The sequence below is a fragment of the Diaporthe citri genome (assembly GCF_014595645.1).
Source record: "Diaporthe citri strain NFHF-8-4 chromosome Unknown scaffold_8, whole genome shotgun sequence".
NCBI lineage: Eukaryota > Fungi > Ascomycota > Sordariomycetes > Diaporthales > Diaporthaceae > Diaporthe > Diaporthe citri.
In genome coordinates, this window is record NW_025064853.1 from 425521 (window position 1) to 440239 (window position 14719).

General features: G+C 56.2%; 4 protein-coding genes across 4 annotated transcripts; 2 read left to right on the top strand and 2 right to left on the bottom strand.

Moving 5' to 3' along the window:
• Positions 1-721: 721 nt before the first annotated feature.
• INS49_014512 (uncharacterized protein) lies at positions 722-2275 on the bottom strand (the record flags this gene model as incomplete). The annotated part of the gene is made up of 1 exon (XM_043175202.1): positions 722-2275. One exon carries the CDS (start codon positions 2273-2275, stop codon positions 722-724), a length of 1554 nt encoding a protein of 517 aa, XP_043020159.1.
• A 3856-nt stretch (positions 2276-6131) lies between these two features.
• On the top strand, positions 6132-8406 carry INS49_014513 (uncharacterized protein; the record flags this gene model as incomplete). The annotated part of the gene is made up of 4 exons (XM_043175203.1): positions 6132-6457; positions 6592-7316; positions 7383-7753; positions 7816-8406. 4 exons carry the CDS (start codon positions 6132-6134, stop codon positions 8404-8406), a joined length of 2013 nt encoding a protein of 670 aa, XP_043020160.1.
• Positions 8407-8636: 230 nt separating this feature from the next.
• INS49_014514 (uncharacterized protein) lies at positions 8637-12443 on the bottom strand (the record flags this gene model as incomplete). Its single annotated transcript, XM_043175204.1, has 3 exons — positions 8637-9850; positions 9907-12298; positions 12402-12443. The coding sequence occupies 3 exons, from the start codon at positions 12441-12443 to the stop codon at positions 8637-8639; spliced, it is 3648 nt and encodes a 1215-aa protein (XP_043020161.1).
• Positions 12444-12824: 381 nt separating this feature from the next.
• On the top strand, positions 12825-13897 carry INS49_014515 (uncharacterized protein; the record flags this gene model as incomplete). Its single annotated transcript, XM_043175205.1, has 3 exons — positions 12825-12941; positions 13002-13101; positions 13167-13897. The coding sequence occupies 3 exons, from the start codon at positions 12825-12827 to the stop codon at positions 13895-13897; spliced, it is 948 nt and encodes a 315-aa protein (XP_043020162.1).
• Positions 13898-14719: the final 822 nt, after the last annotated feature.

Sequence of the window (14719 nt, forward strand, 5' to 3'; positions counted from 1 at the left end):
CTCCCGGGCCACAAGGCTCCGGATGTACCATGGGTATAATGGCACCGGGGGGCCTTGGATTTGTACAAATAACGGACATACTTTATTGGTCAGGCCGCGCGGGAAGCTGGTCCAGCGGGGTGGTATTTAGATGCATGATGTCCTGTACTGCTCTAGATGTTCAGGATCATAAAAGCGATTCAAAGACAAGCGGAACGTGCCAGCGGAGGTTGAGGCTTGGTTGGAGTGCATATGTCTCTAGAAAGCCGACAGGGAGGGGCCTTTGTGCTTACACTAATCTTTCCCTTCGTCCCCCCCCCCCCCCACCCAAACCGGACGCACTCTCTATCTGTGACCAGGTGGTGTGATGACCAACATCTTTACTTTCTGCGGATTTGCCCGCTGCACCGGTGCCCAAAGTGCGGCCCCAGTACTACTAATGCAGGGACTTGACAATACGAAGTCATCCTAGATGGGCTCGGCTCGGCTTTAGGCTCTTCGCCTGCAAAAGTGTTTTCACGAATGTACATGTCCTTGAACTTCAGCCTGTCACCACACAAAACGAGAAGATGGCTGGATTATGAGTGACGAAGAAAAGTACAAGCAGGTATTGAGGACTCCCGGAATGCAAGGCAATGGCTTCGCATGACAGGAAATTGCCATGTACAAATTGCAACAGCTGAGTCTTTGGATCAAATCGGATGCAATATGGAACTCCCATTCCCACGAAACATCAACCTTCCTACAGCGCATGGTACGCTATCTCAGCATCCCTCGGCTTCGCAATCAGCCAGTCACTGATCTTCCTGCTCATACGGACACTGGTCTCGTCCACGCCCCTCCAGAACAAGTCGGCCGCGAGGACGGTCCCGGAGGCCGTGACGACCCACATGAGCGCGAAGGCGAACCCGTAGCCCCAGCCGCACATCTGGGTCAGGAAGAATATGATGTGGGCGCTGGTGGTGTTGATGAGCAGTATGTGCAGCAGGTAGAAGGAGAAGCTGATCTCGCCCAGGTACCGGAAGGGCGCGGTGGAGAGCAGCCACTGGAGCGGGGGCAGCGCCTCGAGCGAGGCCAGCACCGCCACGGCGCCCACGCTCGCGTACAAGAAGTCGACGTCGACGCCGCCGTAGTGGCCTGGGGTGAAGGCCACGTGGAGGGTCGCGTAGGGCTCGACGCCCAGCACGCCGCCCCCGTCGGGCCACGCGCAGACGATGACGGACGGGCCGAGGGCCAGGAGGCCGATGGCTGGGCGGAGGGGGAAGGATTGGATGAATCTATCCCAGGGCCGGCGCGGCGTCAGGTTGTCGGCCGTTGTTGAATGCGGGAGCGGCTCGGGCTTCGGGCCTGAGGAGGAAGAGGAGGAAGAGGAGGGGAACAGCGGGCGGAAGCGCAGCTCGGCGAGGAACATGCCCGCGGTGAAGCAGAAGACGTCCCAGCGGATCCAGTGCAGGGCCCACAGGGCGAAGGCGACGAGGAAGACCTTGCGGCACCGCGGGGTCAGGCGGGCGCAGGCGACGCACAGGAGGAAGACGACGAGGGAGCCGCGGTACTCGAAGGGCAGGGTCCAGGCGTGCTCGAGGGAGGATGGCTGGATGATGGACCAGGTGAAGGGGTCCATGAGGTACGAGACCATCTGGGAGTAGCTGTACAGGTGGTGCAAGTACGTGCCGAGCGTCTTGGGGCTGGCCTGCGCCCACTCCAGGCCCGGCGCATTCCCGTGGATGGGCGAGAAGAAGGTGATGACGGACAGCAGGAGGGCGAGCCCCACCAGCGGCGTGAAGAGGCGGAATCCGCGGCGGATGGTGGAGGACCAGAGCGAGGTGAGGAGGGCCGAGTCGACCGCGTCGGACGTCCCCGCGGGGGAGGACATCTTGGACAGCGGCGAGTAGGCCAGGACGAAGCCCGAGAGCACGAAGAAGATCATGGTGGCGCCGTGGCCGGCCAGCACGAAGTTGGCAAAGGGCACGAGGCCGAGGGTGCCCTTGAGGTCCGGATACCACCCGATCGTGACGTGGTAGTTGTACACGACCACGCACGCCACGCCGCGGAGCCCGTTGAGGTACGACGTCGACGTCACCTTGGGCAGCGTGCGCTCCGTCTTGCCCAGCGGCGCGGCGATGACCCACGGCACCATGCTCCACGCCATCCGCGACCACTGGATGCGCGACCACTGGATGCGCGACCACTGGAGGCGCGACGGCTTCTCGCTCTGGATCCGGGGCCTCCCCGTGAGCCACTCCGCCGACGTCAAGGGGACCGCCTCCTCATCGTGATCGCCCTGAGCCCGGCCCATTGTCGTGTGAGCGGTTGGGTTGGGTGGGTGGTTTGCTGAAGGCGGTTGCGCAGGTCAGGGTATGCAGGCTGGCTGTGTATTGCGGAGGGGGTCTTCTACTTAAAGAGAGCATTCTCCCATTCAACGGCCTGGAAGGGAGAGTGAGAAGAGGAGGGGCTTGATATTGCCGGCTCTCCGCGTTCTAGACAACTTCTCCCTAGATGGAAAGTCTCGCCCCTGCCAATGTTTCTCCCAGGATACGCGACCCAGAGCCTCTTCCTGAATATGCAGATCACCATTCTTACTGTTTCTCGTGAGACTGATCCCACACTAGCACCGGCTACTCGGAGCAATGGCGGCTATGACAGAGACAGCGAGAGACCGGCGAGGCTGGGTTGCTAATTTGCTGGAGGCACTGCTGTAGAATCATCAAGCTATTGGGGGTTTGGCTGGTAACATACCAAGGGGATAGGAGCCGTATGCTGTTCGTTCAATGTTGCGAAATACCATGATATGTATTCCGTGAAGACCTTTCCCGGAACACATTTACAGGATCATTATTTTAAATGACAATGTTGATAGAATACGATGAAAGACGTGCTTTCGTTGGGGTCCAATATGTCATTGGTTTTTTGAAACCCCCATGTCGTACTATTATTTGTGTCCATACCACACGGTCATCCATATCCAGAACTTTCAAGTGTTCCACACCCCATCCACTGTCGCTGTCGAGTCCAAAAGCCAAGGAGTACTTGTTTGTTGTGCAAGTGAACCAAACATTTGCTTTTTCTGGCTCTGAGCACGTGTCGACCGAATCTCTGAAGTTTGGGATCAATGAAATCACGGACTACATTTGCACTGGCAGTGAGTGCTAGCTCAAGTGATGTCGTCTTTCACAGACCCAGCCGTTGAATTTGAACGTTGAAAAATGAAAGCGCGGGAAGGCCATGACTTTTTATTCGCGTAAAGCGGCGGTAACACGCGCTCCATCCGCAATGTCTCACCTTACCCACTATTCCCACAGCCCCAAAGGGAGAGCTCTGCCAAAAAAAAAAAAAAAAAAAAAAAAAGGGAGGCATAGGCATGTGGCCCCCACAACCGCCCGCTGAAGAATTCCAAAGATACTCATTCAAGGTTCCATGGGAGTAATAATGGTGGCCGGAGGTGGAGTTTACCGGAAGGTTGGCGCCCAACACTCAAACTATCTCGGCCACGCCGTATTGTGAGCCAAGGAAACCCAAGGGAGGCGGGTCATTTGACGGTAGTTGTGAGGCTCTTTCCGGTGGACATTGGCCGCCGTTGACCAATTTTATCGTTGCCAATATCCTCGAAGCAGTTGTGTGTGCTGACGTGTCCATGCTCGTCGATGAATGCTCGAGTCGGCCCCCCAGATGGGATCTACCTCGCCACGTAGGCTGTAATGGCGTCAAGCTCCTGGGGGAGGCCGGAGGATTTCGACCGTTGTATGTCTCATGATGGTGAGACCTGATTCAGGGAAAGATTTTCTGGCCATCCCGCCATCTTAAAGAGGAGCAGTGAGGAGTCAGATATGAGTTGCGGCTTCGGCGGTGACGATGCCATCAATGATGGGCAATGATGCCGCTTTCATTCTTCGCCGCAAAGTTTGCGACACAGACACGGGTTCGCGTGGCCACACGCGTCTACGCGAGTATCTTTATGAGAGCTGTGCGCCAGACGCAGGAATGATTGAAACAGGGGAAAGGAAAAGTAAGAGAAGAAGAAGAGAAATGAACAAGCGGCCCTCCGTGCTGTCGGTCCCTACAGGGGACACTCTCCTTTCTTTGGGTACCCTTTGCTCGGCGTACCTAGCCGTGCCTCTTCATCCTTCCTGTGTATAATTTTACATAGCCTATTAGAGCCATTTTGCAGCGGTAAATTCCACATGCTCTTATAACAGCCTTGATCGGCCTGGGGCAGCAATTGTTTGGCAGTGAATGAGACGTCGACACGAAACGCCGAGAAGGCCGGAACGATTCTAGAACGCAACCCTTCTCCTACGAAATCGATACTGCCCAGGCCCCGTGCTTTGAATCAGAAAGAACTTGTCTCGTGTGGTATGAGAAGACCTCGTGCTTCATGGGTTTGTCATTCATGACAATTTCCCGTTTGGTCCTGTCGAGAAAGCCCTCAGATGTTCAATCTGACCGAAGGACAGAATGTAGTCACACGTGGACAGGGCCAGCGCCCAGAGTTCGGAAGCGTCCAGCCCATGACGACTCTGCACAATTCTGGGAACAATATGGAAAGTGATGTATAAGATTTCGGGGAGAAAAGACGCCCCGATGCCATGGCATGGTAATAATACATTGGAGAAGATCACCAAGAAGAGAGCGGAATCGAGACAGGGCCCGAAGCGAGCCTAATCAATTGTTGAGGCAGAGGACAAGACAGGCTGGTGTGCCCGTCATGCAAATTGCTACAGTGACTCTCACGGACCGTCGCCGCGCTTGCCTTCGAGATGATTGCAGCACGAGATGAGATTCCAGTCTTGACAGAGGGATGGGTCAGAGCGTGCCTGTCGGGGTTAATCCCCTCCCCCCCTCAAGTCTTCTGTCGAGAGACATGGATCTATTCAAGGCAGCACTTCCTGCTTCAGGTTACTGACTATTGGAATCCATGAGTGATGTATTGGCGGTGAGGGTCTACCCCATTTGATGCTCTTGAGCCATCTCCAGACAAGCAGGCAGGGGGTTATCCATGGCCTGGGCGTGGGGGCGCCTGCTCTGACAGGAATCCAAGCAGCGCGTGACGGAGTCAGTCATGGAGAAAAGGCATCCGGTGGGGACGCATGAGAGGAGGCGCGATGGCAGGTGATTGCCGGATCGACCAAACGGTCATATTGTTATGCCATGGCTGGTAAATGATAAGACGGATCAGAGCAGAATACTGGTTCCTTTCTACTCGCAAGCATTCTCCACTACGTTGAATTCAGTGATCTGACAGCGTCCCCAGATACCTGTTCCTTGAATAGACTAGATCGTTGCTGTTGTGCCAGGCAGAGAAGTCGACGTTTTGCTGTACCCCCAGCTGCAACTCTTGTGCACCTGCGAACATGTAGATATTGCTGCAGATGTGTCAGAGCATGTTGAAATAGTACTGGTGAAACTAGTGAAGCAGTTTTGGCTCTGCAGCATTTCTGCCTGGGCAGAACGTACGATGCAGGACAACGGCGTGCAGGATTTGTGCATGCAGAATGTTCGCCGGCTAAAGATCGGCATCGAGATGCTTACTGTGCAGCGCGGAACGGTTGCCACGGGGCGATCGGGAGTCAGTGTGGGTAATCAAGTGGGGAAGGGGCAATGGAGCCGCAGACTTGGGCCATCGGGTGGTATTGGGGTCCAAAGATGCACCGCGCCGCCTTCCTGGTGTGTCTTGTCATGCATCCAAGTCTGTCTGGATTCCGGGAACCTTGCCCTTTCGGCCTGTCTGTTTAGGCCTGTGTACAGGTACCTCATCGAGCGAGGTCTCGACACCATGACAGATGATGCTGTGTACTTGGCGAGTAGTTTCTATTCGCGGCGATCCCCGTACTGGTCCCCTCCTCCTGCAAAAGATCTGCCAGTCTGCCAAAGGACACTACCCGGCTAACCACCGCTAACTCTTTTGAGAATGCCGTCACCCCCCCCCCAGTTTTTTCTGGAATCCTGGTCTCTCCGGTTGAGTGTTTTGTTATAAGTCACGCCCCTGAGCCTTCCTACGACCGGCTTTGAGGACTCTCTCTCTGCGGTCGACACCAGACAAGGCAAGTTATCCCGGCGCGAAGAGAGGTTGAACTTCGACATGTTCCCGTTAGCGAAGCCGGCTTGCCTCAAGCGAATTTACCCATCTCATTGTCTTTGCTCTTCCTCCAGCCACCATGCTTCAACGCAGCGCCTCCGCCGCCCGTGAGAAGTCACCCTCCGGGTCCCGATCGGGAGCCGGAGCCGGGGCCGCGACTGGGCCGGACCAGACCGGCCCAAGTTCCAACGTGCCGCCCATCGGGCTCAAGCAGACTGTCTCACGGAACTCAGCGGCACGATCTCACTCCGGCTCGACTGCTCGCACTCCAAAATGGTGGAAGATCCGCCTGTTCAAGGGCATGGTCGGCGACCTGCGCCGCCGGGCCCCTTACTACTGGAGTGACTGGAAGGATGCCTTGGACTACCGCGTGGTTCCTGCCACAGTCTACATGTATTTTGCAAAGTATGGTACACCTCGTTTTCTTCATGGCCATGGCCATTATAACCGCTACCATTGCCGACCTCGTTCTGCTTCTTGAACGCTCAGGACAGCAAGCCCAGGAGCGAGAACAATGACGCTGACCAAGTCATCAACAGCATCCTGCCGGCTCTGGCCTTTTCCCTGGACATGTTCACCCGCACTCACTCGCAGTATGGCGTCAACGAGGTGCTGCTGGCCTCAGTACTCGGCTCAGTCGTCTTCTCTGTGCTCGCCTGCCAGCCGCTCGTCATTGTCGGCGTGACGGGGCCCATCACCGTCTTCAACTACACCGTCTACGATATCATGGAGCCCACGGGCGTCAACTACCTGGCCTTCATGTGCTGGATCGGCCTCTGGGCCCTTGTCATGCACTGGATCCTCGCCGCTACTAATTCGTGCAACTGGCTGCGCTATGTCACCCGCTTCCCCTGCGACATCTTCGGCTTCTACGTCGCCTTCATCTACCTCCAGAAGGGTGTCCAGGTCCTCACCCTGCTGGGAGACCGCGAGCCCTTCTATCTGAGCGTCATGGCCGCCATGCTGGTCTTCTTCATCGCCTATGCCTGCGGCCAGCTGGGCGCCAGTTCGCTCTTCCATCACCACGTCAGGGTCTTCCTCAAGGACTACGGTACCCCATTGACCGTCATCTTCTTCACCGGCTTCGTGCACATCGGCAGGATGAAGCAGGTGTCACTCGAGAGCCTGCCCACGAGCGACGCCTTCTTCCCCACCCAGGACAGGGGCTGGCTCGTCCACTTCTGGGACATCAGGGTGGCAGACGTGTTTCTGGCTGTCCCATTTGCGGTACTACTGACCATCCTGTTCTGGTTCGACCACAACGGTAAGGTTACATACCAAGACTCCTCGGATATTGCCTGGGCTCTATCGCTGACTCGCAGCCACACAGTCTCATCCCTCATCGCCCAGGGCACCGAGTTCCCACTCAGGAAACCTCCAGGCTTCCACTGGGACATCTTCCTGCTCGGGCTCACCACCGGCGTCGCCGGCATCCTCGGCATCCCCTTCCCCAACGGCCTCATCCCGCAGGCCCCCTTCCACACCGAGTCCCTGTGCGTCACCAAGGTCGTGCACCTCGACAGCAGCGACAGCAGCAACGTCGCGGGTGGCAAGGCCAGCGGCGCGGCAGCGGCCGACGACGACGAGGGCGGCGACCGCAAGGGCCGCTGGGAGCTGCGGCGCACGCACGTGGTGGAGCAGCGCGTGTCCAACCTGGCGCAGGGCCTCCTGACCCTCGGGACCATGACGGGCCCGCTCCTGGTGGTGCTGCACCTGATCCCGCAGGGCGTGCTGGCGGCCTCTTCTTCATCATGGGCTACCAGGCCCTCGAGGGCAACGGCGTCACGGCCAAGATCCTGTTCCTGCTGCGCGACGGCGCCCTCACGCCCGCCTCGAGCCCGCTGCGCAGGATCCGCCGCCGCTCGCGCGTCTGGCTGTTCGTCGCGCTCGCGCTCGTCGGGTTCGGCGCCACCTTTGCCATCACGCAGACCGTCGCCGCCGTCGGGTTCCCCGTGTTCATCATCGCGCTCATACCCGCCCGCGCGCTGCTGCTGCCCAGGTTGTTCACGCCGCAGGAGCTGGCCATCCTGGACGCGCCGACGGCGAGCCCGTTTACCATGGAGAGCGTGGGTGGTACGTATGGCGGCGAGACGCCGGACTTGGAGGGCGACGGGTCGTCGTCCACTGACGCGAACCTGTCTGGAGGGACCGGCGGTGGGTTGTTCAGGGGTGGAGAGGGGGATGCCGTGGGTGGCATTGATCGGAGGAAGAGCGAGGCGGAACTCGCTGAGCTGGGCGAGAGCAGGGGCATGCGGAGAAGGGGCAGCGCCGTTGTCAGAGACAATGGGGACGGCGGGTCTGCTGAGACGAAAAGTACGGGCATGAGTAGACGGGTCACGTCAGGGAGTAAATAAGCATCCGGAGAGACACTCGCCATCATACAACCGCATCGGTTTGAAACAGCATATACCGCATAGAAGAACATAAATTGTAATGTCGATTGCGCAGAGTTGAACACATCCTTCATTTGGTATGTACTCAGAGTCAACAAAACATGTGATGCCCGTCTGAATTATCCAAACCCACGTTTCCGCAGTATGAACCGTGACTCCAAACTCCCTCGCAAGGCATCCTATCCTGCCCATTACTCCTCATCGCTGCTGTCCATCGCAAAACCACCCCTGACCCTTGGACGTCTCTTACTGACCACCGGCACATCGTCATCCTCTCCATCGTCCGACTCTTGACCTGCCAAAACGTTGGCCGCTTTCTCTTTAAGCGGAAATCGCTGGCCGCTCCGTGCTTCTTTGCTCGAGTCCTTGGGGTTGGATGACAAGGGTGTATCATCTGTTTCCATCTGGTCGCTGTCTGAATCATCCTCCTGCCCGCCAGCACCACTGGCCTGACCGGCCGGGGACGACGGCTCAGCGTCGTTCATGTCATCGTCCTCATCGCTGCTATCGGCTAGGAACCCTCCCCTGGTTTTCTTGGGCTTGGCAGCACGTCTCTTTGACGTCGCTGGGCTGCTCGGCTGGTCGTCCTCAATAAGGGCATCGGATTTCCTCTTCCTGGACCCTGAGCTACTCTGCGATCTTTGTGGCGAGCCGGCTGCGTCACTCTGTCCATCTTCGGCATCACTGTCTCCCATCAGTCTCTTGATGGTGTCCGCAATGCCCTGTGGCGTCACCTCATCCTCCTGAAGTTGTGACACATCTGTTGGTGCAAACTGGAGAGCCTTCTTGACACGCTGCCGGACCGCTTCTTCGCGCGCAAAGAACTCCGCATCGGCTTCGGCATCCGACTCGTCGTCACTGGGATTGACGTAAAGCGCAGACTTGATCTTGCGCTGTTTCTCGAGATCACGTTTGCGCCGCCTCAGCGCCTTCTCGGCGCGTATTTCATCCTCCTCCTCTGTCGGAAGGTCATCATCGCCCCCGCTATCAGCTTTGCGGCGGAGGCGGCGCTTCTTAGCAGGTCGGTCATGTCCTGGACCGACAAGTTTGCTGGGTTTGAGGTTAGCCGGGAACAGTTCCCCATCCCCATCGTCAAGGAGGTCGTCAATGTCGTCGTTGTCATCATCATATACGGCTTTCTTTCGAGCAGCAGTCTTGCGTCGAACCTGGTCCTCAGCGGTTTCGCCGTCATCGAAAGGTGGAGGGTTGAATTCGGCTTTGTCGATCAATGTTTTATACTCCGCTAGGTCCTCCGTAAAATGTCTTGAGGGTATGGTCCAAGGTGAACCAATTTCCTCGTCTAGAGCCGAAGACAGACGCTCAAATCCAAGGACCTGCATGAGCAGGCGCAAGCGGGGGTTCTTGAATATGGCAGTTTTTCGCGCATCATTTTCGGGGCGCAGAGCTGGTTTAATGTCAGCATTTCTGGAACAAAGCCAACACAGAGGACGATCAACTTACTAAAGAACTCAGGTTCCGCCATTGCGCTCTTCCAGTCTTCCGTCAAGGCCATTGTGCCATCAGGCTCCTCCACCATGAGCTTAGCTTTCTCGGCTGCTTCCCAGACAGAGCGCACGACCTCGCAGGCTGCCAGCTGATTCTTGACCCATTCAATTTGGTCGGCCTCATTCTTGTCTAGCAGCAAGCCAACAGCAATTGCTACCTGCTCGGCCAGGGGGAGATCTGGACGACGAAACTCAAGAGCGGCAGCAGGCTTTGGCGTGGAAGTGCTGAGTACTTGTCTATCATAGCCGTACTCAAGGTAGTAGGCCGTGGAGTTGATCTTGGAGAACAACATCTCAATGATCAATGCTGGGCGCTCCTCGATCTTCTTCACGCAGCGTCGAAGGACCTGCTTCACGAATTCCTCCCAGTCTTTGTACATCCCGCAAGTTTTGTCCAGAGGCTCGGGGCCCTTGACCATGTTGTAGAGTAGGTGAATGATGTCCACGCGGAAGAGCATGACGCTCATGTCCTGCTTGAATGCTAGCCGATAGAAATATCGATGAGCCCTCTTCAACTGCGAGTCGTCGAGGTCGCGGTAGTACTTTGTGAATTTGACAAATGTGTCAACAACGCCTTGAGGAACGAACCGGTTGGCAAACTTCTTGAAATCGAACTTGCGTTCCTGGGCAGTTTTCTCAGCAGCTGCCTGGTCGTCTGCAGAACCTGCATCCTCTTCATCACTGCCATTGGCTTCTTGGTCTTGCGAAGCGGCAACGGCAGCCTTTTTCTTCTTCCGGGTTCTCCTCTTGGATCGGACCTGCATGTCTACATTCTCCTTGGAGTAGGCCTCCAGAACCCGCATATACGTATGGACAAGTTCTGTGCACGCATCCAAATAATCGAACCCTTGGTCCTTGTACGCACGTACAATATTGACGATGGTATCATGGGTGATCTCTTCGTAGAACAAACGACTCAGGGCATTCTCCGCAATTTCCTGGTCTTCTTCGTTCTCTGATGCAAACATTTCCTGGATTGTAAGGAGAATCTGAGTGAAGCATCGCATGACGGCGTTCAGCTCTCGCCAGTCGCCGTCGGTGAATGATTTGTGAAGGTTTCGTTTCAGGGCAATAAACATCTCTTGGTTCAACACGCCTGCGACCAGCTGAAAACTGCTCACTTGGTCATCGGATGAAGACTTCGTGCCCTTCTTGGCCTGTTGCCTCGCTCTTTCGGCCTCGAGGAACCAAGCTACCGTGTAGAAGAATTGTTGGGCGTGGTGCTGCATGACTTCTGCGCCCTCCCTCTCGAGGGTCTTGCGCACCTGCTGAAATAGAGGGTTGAAGCCGGAATCCAGGAATACTTCCACAAATCCGCATAGCTGGTTGTTGGCTCGCGCATTCAGTATGACTTGCGGGCCAAGGTCCTTTGGCTCCATGTCTTCTTTTGCTGCTCGTCTTGGAGGTCGGAATGTCTTGGACTCGTCCAACTTCCGCTCTCGACTAGACACATCCGCAAGCGCACCCTGGCCGGACAGAGAGGACACTTTCCCGTCCGACTTCTGAACCCATAACATGGTGCCAAAGCGACTGTGCCTGGTTGGAGCCTTTCGGCTGTATGATCGCAACATGGATGCCTCCTTCTTCATTGCGCCGGACAGCTCGTCTGTCTTGGCCTTCCTCAGTTCCTGCTCGTTAAGGAAGAGCTTTTTGACGTCGACCCGTTTGATGAGGTGGAAAATGATCTCCATAACGACGACATCCTCGGTCTTGAACTCTTCGCCCATATTTGACGCCAATGTCAAGAGCGTGAGGAAGATGTCTTGGTACGAGAATGCGTCAATGATGGCCGACCGTGAGATGTGAGTCTCATCTCCTTCGAACTTGATCCCAGCAGGAGGTATGATCATGGCAATGTTTCGCAAGAAGTAGAGAACCAGCTTAATGATCCCGACATCCCTTTGCGTCCTGTCGCCGATGGGCATCGCCATAGAGGGCAAAGCAGCGCGCACTGCTGTGTGAAGTATTTGTGCTCCGTCGAAGTTTAATATGTCGCGCTTGTATTTCAGTTGCGCGAGCTCAAGCACCGGAACATGTCTGTGGTGGTTGATGGTCATGGTCTCCTTGTTCTTTTCGATTGGCCATGTCAAGGGAGCCAAAAGTTCGTAACAGGCGAGAGCTATGCGAGACTTGTATCTTTCATCCTTGCAGTTCTCGGTCCAGAGAGCTAGGATGTGTACCAGGTCACCGCTGACCAAGTTTGCGTCTGCCAGGCATCTCGCGACGTCCATGCGGTTTGTCCTCTCGTCGTAAAATCGAATCCATTTCTTGATGTCGCGGAGCACATCGAGGGCGTCGTCTCCAAGCCTGTAATTGACGCCATCATCTTCATCGGCGAAGCCTCCGAGCTGTTGCGTAATAGTCCAAGGTCAGCCTTTGTCGCACTCTATAGGGGCAGTCGGGCGTATCGTCACTTGCAGCTGACACCAAACTGTTGATATGGGCCCGAACTTCGGGGTGCACCACGTCTTCTCTGCCATTCGAAGGCTCCATGGTCGAGTTCTGTGGGATTGACCCCCAAACCACAGCAGTGGCCAATATCAGAACCCTCCAAGACGGGATGTGGTGGTGTTGACTTTGGCGGGCAGGGTCTGGTTTTGGGGCGCGTAAATGGGAAACTCCTGGGAGACGCGCCGCGGCAAAACGGGACGCGTCGAGCTGCTTAGACGGATGCGGCCCCCCCCCCTCTCCCCAACGGAGCGTGTCTACCCCAACCCTTAAGAGTTGTAACTGAGCGCTAGGTATGGAGCCCGAGGATAGCCGCAGGGATCTCGGCTATGATACCCAGGCATTGTGTATTGGGCGACATCATACCGAGGCCGTCTGTCCGTCAACCAGCCTCGCATTCCTTCACCCCATATTCCATCTAACAAAATGGCATTATCAGCTTCAAGAGTACGCCAATTTCAGAGAGTGTTGCCTCAATTGAGGCAATACAGCTCGTCATCGACGCCTGTCAAGAGGCTGGGCGTTGTGGGCGCCGGACAGATGGTGAGCGAGCTGCAGACATGTGATAGCCTCATATGAGCCCCCGAACTGACCTGCAATCAGGGCCTCGGAATAGCTCTGGTCGCTGCACAAAGAGCCCAGGTGCCCGTCACTTTGGTCGATACTTCTCAAGCATCTCTCGATAAGGGCCTCAAGTTCGCAGGTGTGCAGCTCTTGAATCTATATTGTACCTTGCCGAGCGAGTAGCATGCTGACGGTACCACTCAGACAAGCTCCTTGCCAAAGATGTCTCCAAGGAACGCATCACCCAGGAGCAGGCTTACCAGGCCCGCTCAAACCTCTCCCCTTCCACGTCCATCGACCCTCTGTCCGAGGTTGATTTCGTGATCGAGGCCGTGCCGGAGATCCCCAGCCTCAAGTTTGACATATTCTCAAAACTGGCCCAGGTGTGCCCATCCCACGCCATCCTGGCCACCAATACATCCTCCATCTCCATCACACGCATCGCTGCCGCCACGACCAAAGACCCCAAGGATCTTTCGGCCAGCTCGCGCGTGGTCTCGACACATTTCATGAACCCCGTGCCGGTGCAGAAGGGCGTCGAGATCATCAGCGGCCTGCAGACCAGCCAGGAGACGATCGACAGCGCCATTGCCTTCTGCAAGGCAATGGGAAAGATCCCGTCCGTTTCGGCCGATTCGCCTGGCTTCCTGGCCAACCGTATCCTAATGCCCTACATCAACGAGGCCGTCATCTGCCTGGAGACAGGTGTTGGTGATCGGGACTCGATAGATGCCATCATGAAGAACGGGACCAATGTGCCCATGGGCCCGTTGCAGTTGGCTGATTTCATCGGGCTGGACACATGTTTGGCCATCATGAAGGTATTGCATGGGGAGACGGGTGACAGCAAGTACCGACCAAGTGTGTTGTTGGGCAAGATGGTGGATGCCGGCTGGTTGGGCAAGAAGAGCGGGAAGGGCTTCTACGACTACTGAATTGTCATGGGTATGCCATGATCAACTTCAAATGTCGCCCGAGAATTCTAATGTAGCAACATCATCTTGAAGTCGAACTCTGCCCTCTCAACCGATCAGACAAGTGAGGATTCGTGCCACCCTTTGACTTGCAAGCGAAGACCTACTTAATACAAAGTGATCCTTTCTTACGATAGCTTGGTCTTCATTCGTTTCCCTTCCTATTTTGTTGTTTCCTCCAGATACAAACAATATGCCCATGGTCTGTTTCCGGGTCCACGCTCACACCGCGCCACTATCAGAAGGAGCCCACAGTCCAAACTTAGGATGTCCAAGATCGAATACTCGGAACCGCGCCCAGCTTCTTCCTTAAGTTGGAATAAACCTGATACATTTTATTGCCGACCTCCCCACACACACACTATTCTACGAGTCGACGTGATTCGTCGCCATCGTTGGGAAGGTAGTCTATCCACGGGCAAAGGGCCGCCTGAACGAATCGACTCCTCCTCTCAATCTCGATAGAGAAATATACGTGCTACGAGCTCAGGCCACTTCTCCACCGACTTCCAACGCCCTCGTGTGCCGAAAAGACTAAGCAAAGGATAAGCACTCTATCGAGACTCCCGCCCCACAAGACGTGCTTCCCGGCTGCACGGAGTCGGGTCCCGCTGCAGCCGGTATGAATGAGGAAGGTTTAGTCCACGCCTACGGGGGGCGTGGCCCGGAAGCTGCCTCTTAGGGTCCGCGTTAGCTGGGCCCCCATCCCGTGGTCCAAGAGGTTCTAGGCGGTCAGGCTACATCTCGCGACATTGCTTCTCCGGCTGTGGGATCGACGAAGCC